At 41.5% G+C, this 26,980-nt stretch overlaps 1 protein-coding gene across 3 annotated transcripts in view; it reads right to left on the bottom strand.

Moving 5' to 3' along the window:
* Window positions 1-26,980, bottom strand: part of Zmynd8 (Zinc finger MYND-type containing 8) — a 596,751-nt gene that overhangs the window by 73,740 nt on the left and 496,031 nt on the right. For 2 of the 3 annotated variants that reach the window (XM_068388414.1, XM_068388416.1), the window contains exon 13: window positions 707-1,864. The exons of the other annotated variant lie outside the window; for it this stretch is intronic. In XM_068388414.1, the coding sequence (XP_068244515.1) occupies window positions 980-1,864 (885 nt within the window). In that variant the 3' untranslated portion in view covers window positions 707-979. Of the gene's footprint in view, window positions 1-706; window positions 1,865-26,980 lie in introns of those variants that run through there. 3 annotated transcript variants of the gene reach the window in all.

The raw sequence follows: 26,980 nt of genomic DNA, 5'->3' as shown, positions 1-26,980 counted from the left end.
CAGAAAAGAGGAATTCAAAAGCCTTTCACAAAAGTATTTAAAAAAAAAGTAAATTCTGTAGAGTAAAAAAAAATATATATATATATATATAAATTATAAAAATGAACATATTTGGGTAAAAAAAATCATGTTTATCACTAAGAACACTCCTAAAAAGGTTCATCTCACATTCCAGTAAATTTAGATTAATGAAGATATTGTACTTCAGAGGTAATACCAAATTGATAGGGGATTACATGAATCCATATTCTGGAAAATAAAAAAGAACAAAAGATAAAACTGCACAAAGAGCAACACTGGTTTGTTCAATCTATGGTAATTCCTTGACCAAAACTATTAGATTCTAAGTTTCATTATATTTGCAAGTGCACTTTTTAACAAATGGAAAATGCCTTATGTACACATGAATGTTGATTGTGGTCCCAACTAAAGTGGCACATAATCTATACATCTAAAATGGTTTCTAACAACAGTTTAGCTGATTTTACTTATAAATCAATCTTTATATGTATCAAATATAGTGAAAGTATACTGAAAGCATGGAGGTTGCATAGTTTATATAAATCTCTCCTCATCATTAGATAATGACATGGAGAGCCAACTTCATATATATATATATATATATATATATATATATATATATATATATATATATATATATATATATATAGATATTTAAAATGGTACTGAATTTACAGTACTGTATAGAATTCTAGTGAAAAGATTAACATTACTATGAAATGCTACAATAAAGTACCCTGTTTCAAATAACAGTGCAAACAACTACTTAATAAATTTTAAGCTTTAAGCAAGTAAAAACACTGCTTGCCAATAATAATATATTGTCTATCTATATATACTTTATATGATTTATAGAGAGATAACAATAAAAATTACTTTTCATTACAAAAGGTTATTTTCTACTATGATATGCAATGCACTTTTTATATTAATAAATAACATAAAATCAACAATTTTTTCATAAGGTAGACATAGCCTGTAACAATTCTTCTTCACTTTCATCTCCGGAGTCCAGTTTTTCATTGTCCTCTTCCTCCACTTCTTTCAAGATTTCTAAGTGATTTTCATCATAATCAATACCATCATCATCAGATAATTTACAGGTATCAGTCGTATGGGCATCTGCTTGGGAGTCCTCTTCTGTTTTTGATTCTAAATACTGCTGGACACTGCTATAACCCATTTTTCCCAATCTTTGCACAATTTGCCCTACTGCCTGCTGTCCAAAAGCTTTGCGGCAAAGTGAACAATTGCATATGCCACGGCACACTGGACATGCCCATGTGGGATCCAGCAGGGCTTTTTTAGCATCTTCACCATACCTTGTACCTAAACATGGACCACAGAAAAATCCTCTTAATCCTACACACCTCCCGGACCTGCATATTGTCTTTGTGTCACCAGTTTTCTGCCGACACTGATGACAAGAAGTACCATTTTCCTGATCGTGTTGCTTATCCTTAGACCTAATGGCAACTTTGTCAAGCATATCACTAGTAACTTCTTCAGGCGTCAGAATGTGTTCAATTTTCCTTCTAATACATGGAGTACTTTTACGCTTCTTCCTAGACCCTTCAGGAACTTTGCATGAGGCTTTGTGGGACTTTGGCTTAGATTTTTTAGTTGTAACATTCAAATTTTCTTTGATACCTTCATTTTGTTCTAAAAACCACTCCATCCAAGCTTTAGGAGATTTAAGATTTTCTGGGGAACTTCTGCCAGAGGCTTTCTCTTTGGATGAACCAGATTTTGAGGCCGACTTGACTTTTTTTCGCTGGGGCGCTCTATTTCCTGTGATGAGGCACTTGGCTAATATGGACGAAGTTAGACTCCCCACATCATCCTGAAAAATTGACAAGATGGATTTACTCACAGAGGTCTAGGTCAAGCTCGAGTCAATTTTAAACAACCTCACCTCCCTCCCTCTGCATTAATTTCCAAGCATGGACAAGGACAAAGCATGAGCAAATCTACTGCTTTTACTGCTCTGAATGTACTGTACTGTAATGTATTACTGTATATGGAAAATCTTCATAGCAAGCCCACTGTATATAGGTAAATCCATCTTGCCTTCATAAAGAGATATATGCAACAAAGACATGAACAATAGGCACAACACTAATCTTACACAAGAGAACTACTGTACAAAATAAAATTTATAATTATGGGTTTCCTGTAGGAGTCTCATTAACCTGACATACTAAATAGGTCCTCCTTTAAACTGGTTAATGAATACATGAGTAACCTATGCAAAGAAAATGAGTCTCCAGGAAGCAAACTATTAAATCTCATACACTGACCAGCACAAATAAATACTACCACAATACACAAGCAAACACAAACAATGAGAAGGGAACACACTACTGTACTACGATACAAACACTATATATATATATATAGTATATATACATATATATATATATATATATATATATACATATATATATATATATATATATATATATATATATATATATATATATACATATATATATATATATATATATATATATATATATATATATATATATATATATATATATATATATATATATATGTATATATATATATATATATATATATATATATATATATATATATATATATATATATATATATATATATATATGATTAATTATACAATAAATATGGTACTGCAATTTAGAAAAGCAATAATTGAAATTTGAAAGCCCCAATGCCAGCATTGATGGAAAAAATACAATGTTTCAACATTATAAGTATTATGATTATATTAATTGTGATAACCATAATCATAGCATACAAACATCACAGGCATTTTATAAATAAAAAAAAAAGGCCAACTCAATTCCAGTGCAACTTATGGGATTATGAATATATAAGTAAATTAAAATAAAATAACCACCACCTTTTATTATTGATTAGGTCTGATAACTAAAATTCCAATACTATACTATAAACAAAATTATTTGCTTCTCTAGTTATGTTCTAATCTTTTTTTACATGATTAGAATCATTATCTTCGTTGAAGAATGAACTAAATCAATTTCATCAAATATGAGGTTAAATAAGACTGTCTTTCCATTCATTAAATCTTGACATTTTCTTAGAATTACTGTACACTTAGAAATAAAACCATTACACTATAGGGAAATAACAGTCCTCATTGTTAGAGGGAATGAAACTAAACCAAATTTCACATAAATAATTTCTATAATGATTTATTGTGGGTATGATACCTATTTGTTAATCACAGGATGCTGTAAATCCTGGTATGGGGTCACCAAGGTCAGATATCTGTTATTCTAATCAAGGATTATTAGCTTCTTCAGTAAATCTGGAGATCTTAAGCTTCTCTGAGCACCTGGGTACAATTTATTATTAATGTGATCTAAAACACTAAAATAACAAAAACTGCTTTTAATAAAATTTGCTCTCTCTATATTCACATGCTGTTCATTCTGCACCACATTACTTCTCCAGAACTCGGTTTATCAATGTTTACTCCTAAAATTTAAAATTTCCCTCATTTCTTTCCTTTAAAAAGATACATGCCCTTTGTAAAATAATGAAACAATCTAGTGGTTAAAGGCAAGGAGCACTAGCAATTCTATATCATTCAGTTTTAAAATTGAAAGTATTTCCTATTCCTTGACATCAGAAGTCAGTGGGGAGGATTGTGGGCATGTAAATTACATTTATTTCTATGAGCCTTCCCCGATGTTCACACTGTTGACTACTACACAATGATGGAGGTAGGACACTACTGAATGAAAGAGATAGGTCAAAAATAAAATAGAAAAGTATATAATTAAGAAGCTGGACTCAAATGGTCTATATTTAATGGAAACCATCTTGAAATAGTTTGAAATATAGAACTCCAGATATTTGAAATGTCAAAAAAAAAAAAAAATTATAAATTCAACTGAAAAAATTTAGTAAGACCATAGTACTAGCAGCCACTATAGGACCTAGAGCACAATATTCTCAATGATAAAGTCAGGATTTTTCAGGATAATATCCACCAAACACAAACATGGTATGCTATTGCACTGGTGTCGAGATTACAATTCTACAAAAACCAAAAGATGTAGGTTTAGTCTTGTGTTAAATATCTGACTCGACATAGTTAGTTCTTCTGATATTAGGCATCTGATAACGTCACATGAAAGGTCTCTATTATTTTATTTTTGTTTCTTTGATTTCCCATATATCTAATATTTGGAGTTCTCTTGCTTGAGGGTACACTCTGGCACACTATTCTTAATTATTTCTCTCCCTCTTATTTTGTCAAAGTTTTTATAGTTATTATAGGAAATATTTAATTTAATGTTGTTACTGTTCTTGAAATATTTTATTTTTCCTTGTTTCCTTTTCTCAATGAGCTATTATTCCTGTTGGGGCCCCTGGACTTATAGCATCCTGCTTTTCCAACTAAGGTTGCAGCTTAGGAAGTAATAATAATAATATAAATGTATTTCATTATTGGAAATTGTTACTATTGTATAAATTTAAAGATGTTTCTTATTTAATTAACATTATCCAATTTTCCCTTGAAAACAAGTTTGTTTTGTTTAAAAGTTTTGTTCGGAGTTCCGACTCAAATGTAACTTTAGTTGTATCGAGATTTAGTTGTTATTGAAAATATTTATTGGTTATTGAAGATATTTATCAATAATTGAGTTATTGTATCATTATATTGTTAATCATTATCCTTTTCCATCTGGAAATGTACCCCTGTTTACTACCTTACAGCCAAGTATCTATTTCATCATTGTATTAAACATAAGAACAAAGTCATAAGATTTGGGAGAAATCCCACCAAATTGTTGTCTTGTAATCATGCCTGAGAGAACATCTCAATCTATTGGTGCCTGTTGTCGACGGGGTTTTTAGCAGTGAATACATGCAAAATTTATTGAATTATTATATTAGTAATGCTATGGTGTATGTATGTTGTGACAGGCTATACTATTGATAGTGATAATGATGGTAAAAGTAATAGTATTAAGTTGATGATGTTAGCAAAGACTAAAGAACAGTCTCCCATTAACTTTTTCAAAGAATAGGTTAAATAAAGCATTTTTTCATGTAATAAATCTGGGTGTTTTTTCATAAATACACTAAAGTCCCTTATGCTTTGTCTAAGTGAAGAAAACTGAATCATCTAATTATCTGATTAATATAAATTATAAATCACAGTGGCTACCATAAGTGTCATTGATACTGACAAGTATACCTGTGATCTTTACACTCTTGAGTCACAGCATGGGAAACAAGCAATCCCTTATCTTACACAAGAGACATAGTTGTTTGTGTTAATAGGTTTCTTGATGCCTATTTGAAAAAATAATGCCTCTTGTGTAAGATAAGAAAAAAAGTATTTTCTAAATGGTTATCCTTTTTGTTTTGTTTTCATTTCAGAATATACTTTAAAAATGGAAGGAACCACAGATCAAAGTGAATTATGTGTACTTTGCAAAGAACGCTTAATAGAAAGTGAAAATATTTGTGTTAAGAAAGATATGTCGACACTTGTTGAAGAAAGTACGAAAAGAGGAGATGATAAGTGGCAAAAGTGGGTTAATTTATTACCTATTCAAGTACACATAAAATGCAGAAAAGACTATACTAGAGAAAAGAGTATAAAAGCAGCTTATAAAAGAAATACAACTGACCAGGAGGAAACAGGGTCACCTATTAAACAGAAAATTTGATCAAAAGAAACTGTGTTTAATTTCAAGAAAAAGTGTATACAGTATTTTCTTTTCAATAGTGCTGTGAAAAAGAGGAAAAGAAAAAACCTCTCCATAGACGGCAAGTAGTTAGTAGAGTAATGACCTTAGACTTTGGAAAAAATGTGCTGGATAAATACATCAATCGTAATGATGACTGGGGCAAAAAAGTAAAAGAAATTATAGTTGGTGTTCATTGTTTGGTTGCAGAAGAAGCAAGATACCATAGGTCATGTAGCTCCAAGTTTTTTTTTCGAAGCAACACTTTAATCCGTTAGGTAAACGTGGACGACCCGATGATGAAGATATAGAAACTGGCTTAGAGAAAGTTTGTTCATATATGGAAGACATGATGACTGTCAATTTACTTTGTAGGAATTGTTAGATGTGATGCATCAGAACCAATCTTGCAGGACAAGTGGAAGCTATCTGAAAACCAAATTACAAGAAAAGTATGGAAATGATGTTATCATAACTACCCTCCAAAGAAAGATTCCCATTGTATGTTTCCGCAAATCAGGAGATAAAATTGCTATGTAATTCTTGGTATAATGAAACACTCCATAGTGAGAAAGAAGAGCAAATGAGGATTGTTAGAACTGCAGCAGCTATTATTAAAGAGGACATCAAGTCAAAGGTCTACGACTCCAGCAACTATCGTTCTCCTGAGGGGCTCTTTAATAAAGTTGAAAACAACATACCTGATTCTCTTCGTTTTATTACATGAAATAATTGAAAAAGGAGGAAAGGGAGATACAGACAACAAACACAGGGTATGCTCTGCTATAGCTCATTCAATCCTACAAGCAGTCCGTCCAAGAACATTTGTCTCTCCGATCCTACTCGGAGTAGCTGTTTACGTACACAGGAAATTTGGATCAAGACTCCTGGTACATATTTTACATAAACTGGGATTCTCTACTGGATATAATGAAGCACAACTCTTTGAAGCATCTTGTATGAAAACTACCCCTCCTAATATTTTGCCTGATAGTTTCATGCAGTTTGTATTTGATAATGCAGATTTTGATGTGCACACAATAGATGGGTTTCACACATTTCACTGCATGGGAGCCATTGAATGTGTAACACCAGCAGGCTCAATGATCAAACCAGAAGTAATTGAAAGACTGAAAAAAAGGCCATCTGCTAGAGAAATTTCTTCGTGTTCATCTATAACAGTGAAACCCTTCACAAGTTATAGTGAAAGTGGACTGAAAAGGATTGAAATTGAGGATCTAAAGAAACTTACATCAAATCCTAGTGAAAAAATTACAACGTCATCTTGTCATTTGCTATGGTTGAGTGGGAAGTGGATGAAATTTAAGGATATTTCACACTGGAATGGATTTATGGATGCTATCAATAATAGCAAGGACTTTGATACGACGTCCATTCGCTTCTTGTCTTTCCTTGATTTAAAGGCTACCTCTTCTGATGCAATAAACAGCGTGTTACATTTTGCATCTGATTCATGTAGAAAAGCGAGTAAGAGTGTTACTTTTGACCAGCCACTATATGGGAAGGCAAGAGAGATTGTGTCCTCTACTGGAAAGTTTGAATTTAGGTAATGTTTTCGTGCGACTAGGTGGTTTTCATCTCTTAATGTCATTTATGGGTTCTATTGGGTACATCATGGCCGGTAGTGGATTAAATGAAGTGTGGGAGACAGTTTATGCACCTAAATCTACAGACAAAATGATGACAGGACACAGCTTTGCCAGAGCCCTTCGAGCACATCTGTTAATATATGCTGCATTGGGCCAGCTTCTTTTAGATGGTGCAACCATTTCTGATAAGGATAAACAAGAGGTTCAGTCCATGCTTCAGCAGTATGATAACAAAACATTGACTGCAACATCAGTAAAGGAATCGGCTACCATAAATAGCATTGTAAAGGCATTTAACACTCATGCGCAAGAAGTTGCCTTAAGGGGCAAAACAGCAATGCTTTGGATACAATATTTCCAGATGGTGACTGTGATGCTACACTATATAGAGGCTGAAAGACTAGGTAATTGGGAATTACACCTACTGTGTGTTCAAAAGTTTATACCTTACTTTCATGCAGCTGGTAACTTAGCTTATGCAAAATCGTGCCACCTATACTTGCAAGATATGCATGATTTACACCAGCATATGCCTGATGAAGATTTTGTCAAGTTTACAAAGAAAGGATTTTTTACAATCAGGCGCTCAAACAAGAATTGGGCTGGTCTATGGTCAGATCTTACTGTTGAACAAACGCTAATGAGGACCATGAAGACCTCAGGAGGGCTGACACATGGGTGAGGGATAACCAATAGTGTATTGAGTCGGTGGATTCTTGGCATGCCAGATACATGTGAAATGTGCACCAAAGTTGAGGAGTTTTGTGGATTGAGAAGTTCGTATAGTGAACAGCACATTGAACTACGACCTTCAAGGATTGTGAGAGATAATGAAGATACAGAAAGGATTTTGCAGTGGTTTCTGTCTCATCCACCCTTTTCAGACAATAAGGAGATTATGTCACTTGCAACTGGGATAGCTGGTGATAATAAAATAAACTGCTATAAAAGCTATGAAATTGGATTGGAGTCTATGAATGCCATAACTGGACAAGCTTTTGGTGAGGTAAAATTGAAGCACAAGAACCGTGTGTTACCTCTGGCAACAATAAACTCAAGTGTCACAATACGAGAAGATTTTGTTCCTGTTGATACAACTCTTGTGTTTCAAAGAATAATACATACATTAGACACTAGTACTGCTGATCTGCAAGATTATTTTCAGTACAAGCTTGCCCCAATGCCACCTGCATTATTTACTGAACAGTGCATGAGAAAGACCAACAAAGCTACAATGTATAGTGTGTTCAATGATAAGAGTACTAGTACATTTCAGTATATGTGACAAGGAGAGTATCAAGATAGTTGTGGATTAGACCTATAGGGGAAACCACATTAAAAAAAAAAAAAAAAAAAAAAACGCGCCTATGTACTTTACCTCATGGGTGGTGTGGAAAAAAGTACAAATTTAAAATATTGTGCTCGCAACAACTTGGTATAGCTTGCAAACTATCACTTGTAGAGTATATATGCATGAAACCTCTTTTGTAGAGAATTTGGTAAGCTTTAATAATGTACTGAATAGTCATTTTCGTCAGACTAACTGTTTTCATGAAAAAAGCAAAAAAAGGAAATTTGGCGGCCATTTTCCAAGATGGCGGACAAAGCTCAAGGTGGATCAATGGGGACTTTTGATATGTTATATCAATGGGGACTTTTGATATGTTATTTCTAAGTGTCTAAAGAAGTCATGTGCAAAATTTTAGCTTATGATTTTTTTTCATTTATTTCACTAAAATATGACTAAAATGACTGGACTAAGAGGTGATGTGCAAGGAGAAGGAACTTGGCTACCTCCCCGTCTCATGTTTATGGCTCCCTTTGTCATATTGCCTGTTCTCCCCGGGGTTTCACTTAACTGTATCCAATAATAATGCATGTAATATTCACGTTTTAGTATTGTATTTATAATTAAAAAACATTGCGAAATACAATCTTATGCATTGTTTACATTCACATCAGCTGATCAACACTGCCTAGTCCGTCGCCAAACTCAATTTTCGGATTAAATAACTCTTATTAATTATTAAGGCAGGCTACCGAAGGATATTTCATATCTACTAAAAGAAACAATTACTACTTGATGTGACATTTTCCAATTAGCATATCAATTGCAACCGTTTTATTTGAAATACTTCTCTCCTATCTTATTTACTTGCCCTATGAGTTGAAACGCATAACATTAACCGGAGATTCATTCATGTTGCCGATGCACGATATTTTATAGTTTCTAGCTCTGTGGTCCTTGATTATATAGCCTCAATAGAGACTTGGCAAAGAAACAATGATTTCATCTATGAGAGAGAGAGAGAGAGAGAGAGAGAGAGAGAGAGAGAGAGAGAGAGAGAGAGAGAGAGAGAGAGAGAGAGAGAGAGAGAGAGAGAATAATTTGAAGTTTTCTGGCATCCTGACATCAAATAAGAGAGAACTAGCACACACACGCACTCTCTCTCTCTCTCTCTCTCTCTCTCTCTCTTTCTTTCTAAATATTCTATTTCATTTCAAAAGCATTATTGCATTTTAGAAAATTACAATTACCTAAATTGTTAATTGTGCTTTAATAAAACATTTATGTGCTTTTGTTTTAAATTTCGGGTGTATTTTACCAATAAGTATTTCTGGGTCGACCTGTGGCGGCCAGTGAAAAGGGTCCTTCTTATACACTTTTCTGATATAAACCTTCCAATTATACCAGAGAAAGATAAAAGCATGGAATGCAGAGGTTACTACCCTCGCGCGAGCACCTTGTGGGTGTCGTGTATAAAGCAGAGGCGCGTGAAAACCACTATTCACAGGCTGTCTTCCATTTAGCTAATTCCTTCGTCAAAGGGATGGGCCGATACAGAGGCACCAGCTACGCTACTAGAAGCACGCCACCGACGCCCCGACGCGAGCGCCATCTGAACAACATCCTTCTGCTTTGGACTTGCTAGCGTGTTTGTAGAATTTTGTGCTCTCAGTGTTTTCACGTTTCGTGGATTTATTTCGTCATGACCGAAGCTCCAACTTCACCCAATCCAATGTTAAGTACCATAGTTTGTTTTGACAGCTTTTTGTAGTACCGAGCAGTTGTCCTCTTGCCAGTATAGTGTGTTTTTATTTCGACAGGCTTGGCCTTCCGCGGTGTCGGCAGCCATCGTTGTTTTGCTTTGTCTCGCTGGGAATTCATGTTAGTCTTGCCCATTTGGTACTCTGTCAGTTAGGTTCTTGGTTAAGTCACTGGCCTTACGCCTTTTTGAACCATTATTATTATTATTATTATTTCCTATGGTACTTTTTGCTAGCAAGTCCAGTCTGCGAACAAGAATAGCGTTCTGGCTTTATTATAGTTTAGTACCCGCCCTGCGAGGCGTTCGTCAGTGGACTATATCCTTTTAAATTTGGTTATAGCAGACGTTATTCTTCGTTCGTAGTCTTGTATTTGACGTTACAATTTTATTGTTATACTTATATCATATTATTGTGTGCTTAATTAGGTTCTTATAGTGTACCACGAGAGCGAGAGCTTGGAGTTCTCGTTTTCTGTAGCCAGTCACGAGTTACCCTTTCTCTCATTTTCTTTCTTAACCTCGGGTATGAGAAGTAGACTTCCCGTTTTCCGTTTTGTACGTTCAACGAGTTCTCCCTCCCCCCTCTCCCTCTACGGGTATATGATATCTTACGAGTTATTTTAGTTTGTGGTTACTATTGAGATAGATAGCGTTATTTAATAGGTCCCGTTATTGTGTGAATTATTGTTTTGGGCCGTCATTAAGACCCCCCTGTTCCCCTCGTAGTTCCGTCCTCTCCCCGTTACGGCTTGGGAGTAGGATCTGAACATTCATCCACTCCGCCTTGAGTTCTACTCCGCCATGAGGGATACTCAATGAGCTTGGAACTATAGCTATATATTGTTTAGATACAACCCTCTGGAAGGGCCTCATCCTCCAATGGCCCTTGAACCCGGTCTCCAGCCACGGCCATATCCACACATATATTCATTATTAATCACAATTGAATTATTCAGGACCTTTCACCGGACCTCCGGCTTCACCGGAGATCACCAATACGCTTAACAATAATATTAGCCTTAGCCTTTAGCTACTGCTTGTGTTTTATAATTTATTTATTACGGGCCTGTCACTGGATCCCCGACACCGTCAGAGGTTCGGCAGATTTCATTAGATTATTTATTCTTATTTTAATAATATTTATAGTGATACGGACCCATTTCCATTGCTCCGGCACACTCCGGTGCAGGAAACATTTACATTTAACGTATTTTAATATGGAGCTCCGGCTCTCAATCACTGAACCCCCCTAAGCACACATACTTCATTATATCTAGGCTCTGTTAGTAGATCTTAATCCCTTACCAGAGTCTCAAGGAACATCCAGACTTATGTCTCCTTTCTTTTACAGAAGGTCCGCTGTGCTGCCCAGGGCTGCCCCGCCTCGTTCAACGATCCCGTTGGACATGACCTCTGTCGTTCGCATGCGCATTGCGCCATCTCCTTTATTCGGGAGCCGGGACAAGCCCCATATATGATCTGGTTCCCGGAATCGTGCACACACTGTTACGAGTTGTCCTCCATACTCCTGAACGATGATGTAAGTTGGTTTTCGTTTTGTTCCTTGTTTATCTTTGGGAGATACATTAATTTGTCCCTTAATTATATATACTGTACATGGTATATTTCGGAGAACGATCCTTCTCCTTCATCACTAATCACCTCAACTCTTTCAGGCCGATGATGAGTCTCTTCGGTCAGCAAGGGCTGCTCTTCGTCCTTGGGTGTCAGGCTTCGGCAGGAATGCCCCGTCTGGCGCACCCTATCTCCTCGATGGAGACATGGCCTCCCGTCTCTTCCCAGGCTCGACAACGGCAGCAGTCACTCCGGAAGTAGCTGCCCATTTAATTGAAGAAGTCAGAGCAACCATTTCCGCGTAAGATGAACCCCTTTTACCGGTGGACGTGGCAGATCTAGATCTAGACGTGGAACCCATGGACGAGCAGGTAAGTGGTGTCGAGTTGGTGGAAACCTTTTTTTCTCCTATTCCTTCTTCTACCTCTTCCTTTCTCGGCTTTGATAAGCCTACGGCTTCTCCTTGGGATCCCCCTGTCCCCGTACGACCCAAGGTGAAGCCACTACATACTTATAAGTCTTCAGCTTTGCCAGTATCGACGTCACCAGTCCCCGGACCCTCGACTGCTCCTGATGTTCCTATTGCTCCCCATTAAACCGTGACTTCTAAGAAGTCCAAGTCCGTCAAGTCCAAGGCACCATCAACGGGTGGCTCTCAGGCACCCTCCTTCCCCGTCGACCTGATCAGGGATATAGTCAAGGAGCAGATTCAACAACAGTCTGGGGCTATGACAGAGCTTAAAGATATGGTGGCTACTCTGATCCGCTCCGGAACCCAGATTCCGCCTCCTTCAGCCCCAGACGCATCGAAGCTACCTCCCTTCGATAAAAACAACCCTTGGCGGTTTGCCTTGCATGCCCCATACTTAGATGGTTCCCTAACTCTAGAGGGCATAGGCACCCGCCCTCTAGAGGACCTAGAATTCTACCCCCCGGGGCTAGAATTCCCATTCAATGGCTTCGCACGCCTAAAGGAGCCTGCATTGGTTCGAATGGACAAGGTACCGAAGGAAACGGTGATATTTCCGAAAGAGCAGGCCCAAGCTATCTGGGCCAGAACTCTATCAGAGTGGGGGTGTAATAACTCCAAGCTCACCCCACACAAAGGTGCCTTCACTATTTTTACGACGGCATCGTCCATCTCTTTACCGCTCATAGACAAAGTCACAGAGCTGACAATACAGGCCATCAAGGAAGGCTCTACCATGCCGGCTCTCAAGGAGACGGACTCCACCTCATTGCTCATTCCGAGTACCTCTGCAACCTGGGACGACGCGTCTTCTACCTTCACAGTGGGGAAGCTAGACCCAGACTGCGCCTCTACTCTTTTTTCTGAGAAGCTCCCCAGATTACTAGAGAGTCTTCTCAAAACTGAGTTCAAGACCCGTAATAGGCTAGCTAGGTCCCTCCACTCCATCACCTCCATAGAGTCCCTAGCCTCTGTTTATCCCACAGAAACCTTGTTCAGGGTTTTCACAAAGAACCTGCTTCTGTCCTACCAAGTGGACCTCCACGACTTCTGGTCGGCTCGGGTTAGCTGCAGGAAGTTCGTCCTGTCTGAGGCTTCCATCAGACATGAACCGAACAGGCTGATAGCGTCCTCCTGCTGGGGTAAGAACCTATTCCCTCAGAACGAAGTTGATAAGGTTCTTCAGGACGTTGCGAGGGCAAACAAAATTTGCAAGTAAGGTGGGGCCTCTCGACCAAAGGGAAGATCGAATCCCACAAGCAAACGTTCTTCAAGAAGAAGCAGAGATTTATTCCTTACAAGACGAACCGGGGCCACTACCACCAATCGTCAGTTCCCCACACGTCGACACAGTCCCCCTCTGCTTCGACTTCTCAACAACCGGTTCCCCCTCAGCAAGTAGTCTACCTCACTGCTCCCCCAGGTGCACAGCCCAACCCCACTTGAATGTCCTCTCCCGCATACAACCCTAGCTACGAATCCTCTGGTTCCTTTCGTGGACACCAGAAAGGAAGCTACAGAGGTAGAGGACAGTTTCGCCAGCGAGGCGGACCTAAAGCAAGGGGTGCTCGTGGAGGGAAGAGACCCAGGTTCACTCCCTCGCAATGATGTGTTCCCGGTAGGAGGGAGACTTTATCACTTTCGAGACCATTGGACCTTCAGTCCATGGGCTCACAGCATAATATCCAAAGGCTTGGGTTGGAAATGGTCACAGGGATCTCCACCTCCACCAGTGACCTTCCAGAGACCCACTCCCATCCTGAAAGAGTACACCACAGAGTTACTCAAGAAGAAAGCGATCAAACGAGTTCGATCCCTGAAATTCCAAGGCCGCCTGTTTACAGTTCCAAAGAAAGACTCGTCGGCGTTGAGAGTAGTTCTGGACTTGTCAAAACTAAACTCTTACATTCTGTGCGACAAGTTCCGTATGCTGAATATCTCTCAGGTACAGACCTTACTTCCCCGTGGGGCCGTCACCACCTCTATCGATCTTACCGACGCCTATTATCATGTGCCGGTAGCTCGAAACTTCTCTCCTTACCTAGGCTTCCGTCTCGGCAAGAGAGCCTTTGCATTCAAAGTCATGCCCTTCGGTCTCAGCATTGCTCCCAGGATATTCACGAAACTGGGAGAGACAGTGCTCGAACAACTCAGGAACCAAGGAATACAGATCATCGCCTATCTGGACGATTGGCTCATTTGGGCTCAGTCGAACCAGGAATGCAACAGAGCTACGACAAAGGTCATTCAATTTCTCGGCAAACTGGGATTCCAAGTCAGTCTCCAAAAGTCTCGCCTACAACCATCAAGCCACTTCGAATGGTTAGGCATCCGGTGGGACCTTTCAAAACACAGGCTCTCCCTTCCTCCCAAGAAGGTAAGGGAGATAGCTTCAAAGGTCAGGAACTTTCTCAAACACAAACAGGTGTCCAGAAGAGCTCTAGAACGAATCCTCGGCCTTCTCCAATTTGCCTCAGTATCCGATCTCCTATTAAAAGCCAAACTCAAAGACATCAATCGAGTTTGGAGAAAGAGAGCTACAATACCTTTGAGAGACAAGATCTCGAAGATCCCCTCTGTCTTAAAAATGAGACTACGACCATGGTCCGAACGGAGGAACCTCTCCAAATCGGTTCCTCTACAGTTCCCCTCTCCACAAGTGACAATTCATACGGACGCGTCTCTGAGTGGATGGGGGGGTTACTCCCAACATCAGATGTTTCAGGGCTCTTGGTCACCCGCCATGAAACAGTTCCATATCAATGTTCTCGAAGCCATGGCAGTGTTCTTGACCCTGAAGAGAATCTCTCCTCCGAGGTCGACCCACATCAGAGTGGTCTCAGACAGCACAGCAGTAGTACACTGCATCAACAGAGGAGGATCCAAGTCACCCAACCTGAATCAGATCCTGGTCACTATCTTCGCCTTGGCAGCAGACAAAAACTGGTTCCTGTCAGCAACTCACCTAGCAGGAGTCCAGAACGTGATAGCGGACTCACTATCCAGGACAAAACCACTGGAATCAGAATGGTCCCTAGACAAAATTTCTTTCCGGTGGATACTCAGGCTGGTTCCGGGCCTCCAGGTAGATCTATTCGCGACCCAACTCAATCACAAACTCCCCTGTTGTGTGACCCCGAACCTGGACCCTCAGGCTTATGCCATGGACGCATTAACCCTGGATTGGAACCACTGGAAGAAGATCTACTTATTCCCTCCAGTGAATCTACTGAAAGTCTTACACAAACTACGCTCCTTCCAAGGGGCAGTGGCTTTAGTAGCACCTCACTGGCCAAAGAGCAGTTGGTTTCCTCTCCTCCTCGAGTTGAAACTCCGTCCCTTCCGGATCCCATTCCCCAAACTGACCCAAGTGGTCCAAACTCGGATTGTGTCAGATTCCTCAAGGATAGCCAAAACCCTAACTTTGTGAATTTCATGAAGTTTGCGGCTCGTAAGGATGCGAACATCGACTCGGAAAATGTCCTCTTTATAGAATCAGACAAAAGGGACTCTACGATTCGCCAATATGATTCGGCAGTTAAGAAACTAGCTGATTTCTTAAAGAATTCAGACCATACTTTTATGACTCCTAATTTAGCCATCTCCTTCTTTAGGTCCATATTTGACAAAGGCCTAGCAGCTAGCACTATAACCACCATTAAGTCAGCTTTGAAGAAGGTCTTCCTTGTTGGGTTTAACATTAACCTGGCGGATTCTTATTTCTCATCTATTCCAAAAGCATGTGCTAGGCTTCGACCTTCGGTTCGCCCACAAAAGGTCTCTTGGTCTCTGAATGATGTCCTCAAACTTGCCTCAGACACGGACAACGAATCCTGCTCCTATATCACTCTTCTTAGGAAGACTTTATTTCTTACAGCTTTGGCCTCGGGTGCTAGAATCTCAGAACTAGCAGCTCTCTCACGAAACTCAGAAAACATAGATTTCCTCCCTTCAGGTGAAGTACTTCTTTCTCCAGACAGAGCTTTCCTAGCTAAAAATGAGGACCCCCAAAATAGGTGGTCCCCTTGGAAAATTATTCCTCTTCTCCAAGATACTTCTCTATGTCCAGTCACTACTCTCAGGGCCTTTTTAGCTAGAACTGCCACCCGCTCGTCTGGCCCCTTGTTTATCAGAGAACAAGGAGGTACTATTTCCATTCAAGGCATTAGGCAACAGATCCTATACTTCATTAAACAAGCTAATCCAGGATCATTTCCCCATGCTCATGATATCCGGTCAGTAGCTACCTCCATCAATTATTTCCAAAATATGGTTTTTGACGACCTTAAAAAGTACACGGGTTGGAAATCTCCTATGGTCTTCAAACGCCACTATCTAAAGAACTTACAGGCCCTTAAATACCCAACGGTTGCAGCTGGGAGCCTTATCTCTCCCCAGTGATCTCTTGTTCTTCCTTTCATCCATCTCTTTTCTTCTCCCTCGTACCCACCACTCGCACCACGACGCCGCTCTCCTTGGTGGTTCGTTAGCCTTAAGTTTATTACATGTTTAGTTAGTATGGTTGTAACTATTATTGTGTTTACCGTAACTTTAGTGCTGGGTTATTCTTAGCCATGTCAGTTTTGTTGCATATTGTGCTCTGATACTCGGAGGCTTCCTTGTTATCATGTTTGTTTAGCCTTACGCTCACTATGTCCTGTGGCTAGTTTATGATTTATGCTTACTTACCTTAATATAATATATGGTTTTCCTTACATGGTGTTTTTTCTCTCCCCGCATTAGGTTACTAGTTATTATTGGGCTTGGAAGGCATTCTCAGGTATATTCTCACCGGCCGCCACAGGTCGACCCAGAAAAGGGATTTTGACGAAGGAAAAAGCTATTTCTGGGGAGAGACCTGTGGCGCCCGGTGAAACCCTTCCCTATTATTTTGTACGATCCCACCCTTTCCTTTCCAAGCCATCATGTCCAATACAGAAGGATGTTGTTCAGATGGCGCTCGCGTTGGGGCGTCGGTGGCGTGGTTCTAGTAGCGTAGCTGGTGCCTCTGTATCGGCCCATCCCTTTGACGAAGGAATTAGCTAAATGGAAGACAGCCTGTGAATAGTGGTTTTCACGCGCCTCTGCTTTATACACGACACCCACAAGGTGCTCGCGCGAGGGTAGTAACCTCTGCATTCCATGCTTTTATCTTTCTCTGGTATAATTGGAAGGTTTATATCAGAAAAGTGTATAAGAAGGACCCTTTTCACCAGGCGCCACAGGTCTCTCCCCAGCAATAGATTTTTCCTTCGTCAAAATCCCTTTTTGGGTGTCATGATCAGATCAGCTGATATGATCTCGGTTCCCAAAATATTTAGATTGCTAAAATACACCCAAAATTCAAAATAATTATCGTAATTTTCTAGAATGCAATAATGCTTCCAAAACAAAATTGTATATATATATATATATATATATATATATATATATATATATATATATATATACAGAGAGAGAGAGAGAGAGAGAGAGAGAGAGAGAGAGAGAGAGAGAGAGAGAGAGATATCAGCTGTTGAAAAGTAATTGAATGCACAGGTTTTGTTTATTTATTTAAAAGAAACAACTATTATTGAGATATTTAAGGTATTAGTTTATGAAATAAGCTGTATTTCTGTTTAAGAAAGTATAGATAACATACTGCACAAGAGACAACACATAAGGTGCGTCCAAGGTGCGTCATGCTTCTAGAGTAGCGGCGTAGGTAAGGGGACTTGAATGAAAACACCAAAAACTTATAGTAAGTACAGTTAAGCTGTTCAGTAGTAATATTACTGTACATATATTAAAGTAATATACACTACAGTATCAGTGAGTAATAGGTTACAGTACAATATTACTAGATAAGAACAACTTTTGTTATACAGAACAATAAGGGGATGACGACGACTCTGTAAACTTTACCCAGTTCAATACTGTACTGTAACCTTACTGTGTTCAGTACATAGTGTACATGTGAGCAAATGTACTGTACACTGTACATGTGAATATAAACTGTTGTAGAAACCAACTTAAAACCATATTATGTGGTATTTATTGTGGTAATCTTCAGCTCGGGCACCCTCTTATGGCAAGGGGCACTGACTTTTTAGGGTAGGAGCTAGTCCACCCTAGTGCAGTTAATATTCGCGAAAATTTGCTTTTTGCGTCTGTCTGTAACCTAACTATCTCAAAGAACGAGTCCTGACTTTATTTCTTTGTTTCCGATCGGCAAAACTGGCATAAGTTTCACATGTTCTCTTCCCGGAAACAGATTTGCTTTTGTGAAGATTCAGTCTTTTGAGTATTTTAAAAACTAAGATGGCCGATCGGAAAGTTAGGAAGGATGTGAATGGAATGAAGGCAGTCTACTTCAGAGTAGACCAGGTATGTCTGGTTATGGGAAGGAAGGAGGGTAATGCATAATCTGACTCCCCATAAAGATTATAACCATCAAAACTAATAATTTATTAGAACATAATTCTAATTATAAGAGGTACATTTTCCCTGTTGGTAAAATGGATTTTGAGCAAAGTGAAAAATCTATTTTTGGGTGAGAGTGCCATGTCGTCGTGATGGAAGAGTTCCTTTAGGTAACCTTCTAAGGGATATTTGCTACAGTGATACTCCCAGAGAATTAAACCGAAGGTCTCCAGGATTCTAACTCCTGGCGCGAGTATCCAATATGCATAATATCAGGGGACATATTCTAGATACGACACATAGCAACCTTCACCCTGAATAAATTTAACTCTATGATATAAGGGGGAAGAGTGGCAAAAGAAGGGGGTGCCGTTCTAGGTACCCGGTGGACCTCCTTCCCTATTACACCTTGACGCCATTCCATTTCTTGTCGTTAAGCAGAAATGACCGCAGATAAAGTAATTTTGGGAGGGGTCAGCAAAGGGTGGGTCCATCAGGTCGACATGGCACTCTCGCCCAAAAAAGGGATTTTGACGTAGGAAAAATCTATTTCTGGGCGAAGGACCTGTGCCGCCCAGTGAATAAGCTCCATTTAGCACTTATTCTTAGGTAATTTACTGCTAAATATACCAGAGAAAAAATGTAAAGGAGTGCTAGGTTAACTAGCTCGCTCACCTATTGGTGTCGGTATAAAATTGGGCGTATATTCCAGAGGTCCCGCACTATTTAGATTAATCCACGACAGAGAACCCCAATAGAGGAGAGCCGTTCAACCTCACTCGGTACTACTAACAATGCATCCGCTCAGAACCCAACTCCTTAGCACCCAAAGTTTGGGGACTCCAAGGGAGAGGAGCTGGGAGGGTTCACTGGGCGGCACAGGTCCTTCGCCCAGAAATATATTTTTCCTACGTCAAAATCCCTTTTCTGGGCTCGAACCTGTGCCGCCCAGTGAATCTATACAAGAGAAAAATGTCACCAAACTTGCAAAATAAAGGAAAAAACATAAGCGTAAGAGAAATACAGGATGCTTTAATCAGAGATGAGTACCAAAAAACAATTATAAGGGTATCTTAAATATGAACATAAATCCAATAAGGTAGGTATAATAATGCCGTGAGTGATAATATATACAGATACTCAGGAGCATAAAATTTACAAATATAATAACAGTATTCAGGTGCGAGACCAACGAATACAATAGGGTATAAATGAGGCAGGTAAGAGGGAGAGATAAAGAGTCAAGGCATTAACCTGTGAGTTACTCGGGAGTAACTACGCTCCCTGCGGCTACTGTAGAAAATTTTAGGGCTTCCAAATGTTTAAGGTAGTGTTTCTTGAACACTGACGGTGATTTCCACCCTGTATACCTGGAAAGGTCTGTAAAATTCATGTGGTGAAAGAAGTTCACCGAAGTGGCAACCGCCCTGATATAATGTGCAAGAGGAAAAGAGTCAGGGTTAGCTTGTTTAATAAAATACAAAATTTGTTGCCTGATCCCTTTAATAGTAATGGTACCGCCTTGTTCTCTAACGAATAGAGGCCCCGAGGAGTTAGAGGAGGTCCGGGATAAATAAGACCTAAGAGTAGTGACAGGGCACAGCGACGGATCTTGCGTGAGGGGAACAATTTTCCAGGGGGTCCATCTGTTTTGAGGGTCTTCATTCTTAGCCAAAAAGAATTTGTTAGGAGAAAGAAGGACCTCTCCTGAAGGCAGAAAGTCAATATGACCCGGGTCTCTCGACAAGGCTGCCAATTCAGAAATTCTTGCCCCGGAAGCCAAGCTCACTAGAAAAAGTGTTTTCCTGAGAAGGGGCATGTAATCACAAGAACTGTTAATGGTATCAGAAGCCAATTTGAGTACGTCATTAAGGAACCAGGTCACCGGGGTAGGACGAGTAACCGGTTTCAGTCTGGCACAAGCTTTCGGAATTGAAGCTAACAAAGAGTCGGTTAAGTCTATGTTAAAACCCACTAGGAAGATTTTTTTCAGAGCCGATTTAATAGTGGTGATAGTATTGGCTGCCAGACCTGATTCTAATAAAGATCTAAAGAAAGTGACTGTAAGGTTCAAGTTCATACAGTTCACGTCTGAGTCTATTAAAAATTTTGCCAACTTTTTAACTGCAGAGTCATACTGGCGGATGGTGGAATCCCGTTTATCCGATTCTAGGAACAAGGTGTTTTGAGGATCAATATTGGCACCATGCATAGCCGCAAACTTCATAAAGTCCATAAAGTTAGGGCGCTCTGAATGTTTGAGAAAGCGTACACAACGCGTGTTTGTACTATCTGAGACAGAACCGGATTGGGTATCGGGTGAGGGTATAGTCTCAACTCCCGCAGGAGAGGATACCAGTTGCTCTTGGGCCAGTTGGGTGCGACCAAGGCTACTTGTCCCTTGAAGGATCTCAGTTTGTCTAGAACTTTCAGCAAAAGATTCACCGGGGGAAAGAGATAAATCTTTTCCCAGTTGTCCCAATTCTGTGACATGGCGTCTGTGGCGTAAGCCTGAGGGTCTAGATTGGGAGCCACATATACTCTCAATTTGTGGTTGGATTCCGTGGCGAAGAGGTCCACTTGGAGACCGGGAACCTGAGAGAGAATCCACCGAAATGACTTTAGATCGAGTGACCATTCCGATTCTAGAGGGGAGGTCCGGGACAGGGCGTCTGCCACTACATTCCGGACTCCCGCCAGGTGGACAGCTGAAAGATGCCAACGGTTCGAGGCTGCTAGGGAGAATATGGCTACTAGAACATGGTTCAGAGGCCCTGATTTTGACCCGCCTCTGTTGAGGCAGCGGACCACCACTTCGCTGTCGAGGACCAGACGAAGGTGTTGTTTCTTGGGAAGAGCGAGACGTTTCAGGGTTAGAAGAACTGCCATGGCCTCTAGCACATTGATGTGAAAATGGCGGAACAAGGGAGTCCAAAGACCTTGAACTTTCTTGAGCTGAGAATAGCCGCCCCAACCTGATAAGGATGCGTCTGTGTGAATGATTAATTCCGGAGGCGGAAATCGAAGGGGAACTGACTTTGACAGACTGTTTGCTCTTGTCCAAGGAAGAAGTCTTTCCCGTAGAATGGGAGGAAGGCGGACTTTCCTGTCCCGGAGCTTCCGGTTCGCCCTCGAACGCCAGACACGATTGATATCTTTCAATTTTGCCTTCAGAAGAAGATCCGTCACTGAGGCAAACTGAAGGGACCCCAGAATCTTCTCTTGGAGTCGTCTGGAACTTACTTTGTCTTTGAGAAAGCGTTTGGTGTTCCTTGCAATCTCTAACCTCTTGGGTCTGGGAAGACACAGAGTATGAGATATAAGATCCCATTGCAGGCCGAGCCATTGGAACTTCGATTTTGGAAGAAGACGGGACTTCTTGAAGTTGATCTGGAAGCCTAGAGATTGAAGATAATGGATGACTTTGTGAGTGGCTTTTAGGCAATTTTGGGAGGTGTCTGACCAAATGAGCCAGTCGTCCAGATAGGCTACTACTTGAATCCCTTGATTCCTGAGTTCCTGAACAGCGACTTCTGCTAGCTTTGTGAAGATCCTTGGGGCAATGTTGAGCCCGAAAGGCATCACCTTGAAGGAGTAACTTTTGTCCCCTAAGCGAAAGCCTAGGTACGGACGGAAGTGTCTCGCTATCGGGATGTGATAGTAGGCGTCTGTAAGATCGATAGAGGTGGTGACGGCCCCACGGGGAAGTAAGGTCCGCACCTGCGAGACGGTAAGCATTCGAAACTTGTCGCATTGAATGGACAAGTTGAGAAGGGATAGATCTAGAATCACTCTTCTCTTGTCTGAATCCTTCTTCGGGACACTGAACAGCCGACCTTGAAACTTCAGATGTTTCGTTTCTTGTATGGCGTTCTTTTGTAAAAGATCCTGGACAAATTCGACCAGGTCCGGAGTGGAATGTTGACGAAATTTGTTCGGAGGAGGAGGTCCTTGAATCCAACTCCACCCCAGTCCCTTGGAGATGATACTGAACGCCCAGGGACTGAACCTCCATTTGTTGCGGAAGGCATAGAGCCTCCCCCCTACCTGCTGCACCTCAGTATTGGTTTGAGGAGTTGCCTCCACGTCCGCCTCGGAAGTTCTTTCCTCTGCGAAAGGCTCTTCCCCTGCCTTTGTGGTAGCCTCTACCTCTACCATAACTCTGGGAAGAGCTATGAGCCTCGTAGGACTGGTTAAAGGCAGGGGAAGTGGCGGAGGCACCAGAAAGCTGGCTCTTAGGTAGCAGAACGGTGACATAGTCATCCGAAGGAGCCCGAGAGGTGGAAGGCTGTGCAGGGACAACAGAAGATGGAGGAAGAGGCAGCCGGAAGTTGGATGAAGCACTCTGTTGTTGCCTGAACTGGGTGGAGGTATATGGTCTAAGCTTCTTCCTACCCCGGGCTTGATAATTTGCGGGGTCATACTTGCGTTTAGGGGTCAAACCCCAACGGGCTTTAAGGCTCTGATTAACCCTAGTGGCCTCCGCCAAGACTTCCTCTACGAGATCCTCGGGGAAGAGATTTGAACCCCAACAGGAGGACCGGATGAGTTTATTAGGTTCATGCCTAATCGTCGCCTCAGCTAGAACATGCTTGCGACATCTGCGTTTAGCAGTAGCGAAGTCATACAAGTCATAATATAAAGACTGTAACGTAGCCTTGTTGAGAGACTTAAAAATACTCTCCGTATCGTAAGTCAAGGCTATCGACTCCGTGGATGTGGCCAGGTTTAGAGTACGGCCCACACGTAGGCGGGAATCATATTCCTGTTTAATGAGGGATTCCGGGAGACGGGGAAGCTTCTCACTAAACAAGACTGAGGCACAGTCTGCTGCAAGCTTGCCGGAGGTAAAGGTGGTATGGACGTTGTCCCAACACTCAATACCTGAGGGAAGAAGGAGGGAGATTGGATCCACCTCTCGGATGGGAGGCAAGGGCTTCTCCTCCAGAGCATATTGAAAGGCAAGCTCTGCCACCTTATTGACGCATGGAGTCAAGGTGTTCTTGTCCATTAAGAACATCGTAAAGGAGCTTTTATAAGGCGTCAGCATGGTGTTAGCGCAGCCGATGTCATTCAAAAATCTGGCCCAAACAGATTGGGCTTGCTCCTTCGGGAAGATGACCGTCTCTTTGGGGACCTTGTCTAATCGGACTAAAGCTTCCTCGGTAAGTCTGGCATAACCATGAAATGGAAATGTCAGACCCGGAGGAAAGAATTCAAAGTCCTCTAGAGGACGAGTGCCAAGGCCCTCCAGAGTCAACATTCCGTCTGAGAACGGGGAATGAAGAGCCATCCGCCAGGGGTTGTTCTTGGCAAAGGGCGGGAGCTTAGAGGCATCCGGGATGAGAGAGCTTTGGACTCTCTCCGGAGCTCCTTGCTCTAAAGCCCCAATTCTCTGACCGAAGTTAGAGAACATCGTGTCCATCCTCGACGACATCTCCGAAACCAACTTTGCCTGCATCTCCGACACGATGCGAAGCATGGCTGATTCGGAAAGGCCCGGGCTAGCAGCAGGAGGGGCGGAAGGAACTCCCGGGTCGTGAGACTTAGAGGAGGAACCAGAGGTCTTTGAAGACGGGTTCGTACAATGTTTAGAGCCATGAGAAGTCTTGTGAGGCTTGCGAGCTTTGGGTAAGGTCCTTGAAGTAGACTTATCCTTAGGGGGAACCGGGTATGAACGTTGAGACGAATCACGGTCCCCAGAAAATCCAAGAAAAGAAGAGCGATCAGAAGAAGAAGAAAGAGCGGGGCTGAGGATAGGAATCTCAGCGCCGGACACACCTGCCTCACTTACCACCCTACCTGTATCCGGCTCGTCTAGTAACATTGGTTCGACGTCCAGGTTCATGGAGGCAACATTGTCCTCCAGACCTCCGGGGGCGTCCGATGGATCTTGCTCTGGGTCGATGAGACCCGTTATAGTGGCATCAATGTGGGCAATGATGGGAGCTGCCACATGCCTAGCCACAGCAGCTGAAGACTTGGCGTTGGGGTAAACCATGGTGCAGTAGTCCTCAGATAGGACGTACGGCCGCTTAGACTTCACATTCCGGGCAAACCCACCAACCCACACCTTCAGTGTGGCCCGAGCCGCAGACTTTTGCTCCGGGGATGCCTGAAATAATAGTGGGAATTATAAAAGGGAGACTCCCAATGGTCCTTCAAGACCATAGATATCTTACTAATAGTAAATAAAATAAGAAGGCAATATAGCCAACGGGACTCACCGAGTCAGATCCAAGGGTAGTGATGAGGTCGAAGCAAATCACACAGTTATCCGGGTGCCATACCACAACGTCTTCCAGTTGAACCCCACAAGGGGCGTGAGATCGGCAGACGGAGTGGCCACAAGGCTGGTGCAGAACAGCTGCACAGGCCGGCGTCAGACAATGCACCATCTATAAAAAGAATAGTATATGAGAAACTGTAATTCTCTCAAGTAGGGGCGGGTCTGGAGGACCCGGGCCTAACATAGGTCTAACACAAGATTAGAGCTTAACTGTACTATTCTTTAAGTAGGGGCGGGTCCGGAGGACCCGGGCCTAACATAGGTCTAACACAAGAATAGAGCTTAACTGTACTATTCTTTAAGTAGGGGCGGGTCCGGAGGACCCGGGCCTAACATAGGTCTAACACAAGATTAGAGCTTAACTGTACTATTCTTTAAGTAGGGGCGGGTCCGGAGGACCCGGGCCTAACATAGGTCTAACACAAGGTTAGAGCTTAACTGTAATATTCTTACATAGGGGCGGGACCGGAGGTCCCGGGCCTAAACATAAGTCTAACTTGAAACTAAAGTATAGCAATCCATTCCGGTCAAGCCGGGAGCATAAAAAAGGATGCAATAACAAGGAATTAAGACACATGGTGTCTGATTTCCCGGGGCGGGGTAGACCCCGGGCCGGGAAATAAAGGTATATCCAATACCAATTCCTTTAGGGACTCCGGGGTAGTGATCTGTCATATATAATCATCATAGGAAATGTTATAAAATAATAGGGGGGCGGAACTGTAGCTAAGAACTGCCAATCGAACCCGGAGGGTTTCGTATAACATAAGCCAGAATGAAAAGTGAATATAAAATAGGGTGCACTGGGATCCAACTCTGTTGACCGGTGGCCAACCAGACTAGACAGAGACGAACCCGCCGGGCCACCCGGAGGACAAAGTCCATAAACACTTAACTACCCCCTCTAAAAGGAGGGAAGGCAACGGTCCCTTAGTGGAGGGGGGGAGAAGCCTAGCCTCCCACCTAGCTAGAGGGGGAGCGTGGGGGAGGATCACGTGATACGAGGCAGCAGGGCTACCAACTGACGATCCCCAACCAGACAGATCAAACGGAGTAATGGCACAATATTCATTATAATAATAATAATAGCGTTAAATTATATGAATAAACACACAGAAAATTTTTGGGCAAGGCATGCAACATAATAATTAAATCACAAAAGACACACCTGATGGCTAAAAATAACATTGCCGCCTTAGCACGAAGGTCGGCAGCCATAACGATACGTAAATGATATCGGCCCAAAAATTGAACCACGAGGATTCTAAACGCTAAATAATGAATATTCACAATAACAAATAATATTTGATAATAAAAATAATACACATAGTAACACCGCAAGTGAAAATTAAAAGCTCTCAAAAACAGGAGTACCAACTGTAGTGAAATCAAGCAAGATCGGTATGAACGAAGAGAATAAACTCCTATAATATAAATATTAAACGATCTAGGTTGCTCAAAACACAGTAAAACCCAGCTTGGTACTTAACTTAGACGGTGTCTCCTGGGAACCCGACGAAGAAGCCATAATTAAATGGAAAATAACCAAAAATCGAGAGCACAAGCAAAAATGCGGGTTACTTTACTCGTCGTGCTAAAAGGAGTTGGGTTCTGAGCGGATGCATTGTTAGTAGTACCGAGTGAGGTTGAACGGCTCTCCTCTATTGGGGTTCTCTGTCGTGGATTAATCTAAATAGTGCGGGACCTCTCGAATATACGCCCAATTTTATACCGACACCAATAGGTGAGCGAGCTAGTTAACCTAGCACTCCTTTACATTTTTTCTCTGGTATATTTAGCAGTAAATTACCTAAGAATAAGTGCTAAATGGAGCTTATTCACTGGGCGGC

Source organism: Palaemon carinicauda, chromosome 15, assembly GCF_036898095.1.
Source record: "Palaemon carinicauda isolate YSFRI2023 chromosome 15, ASM3689809v2, whole genome shotgun sequence".
NCBI classification, from domain to species: domain Eukaryota; kingdom Metazoa; phylum Arthropoda; class Malacostraca; order Decapoda; family Palaemonidae; genus Palaemon; species Palaemon carinicauda.
Note: the sequence above shows the minus strand (reverse complement) of the source record. Positions and strands in the feature narration are given on the sequence as shown.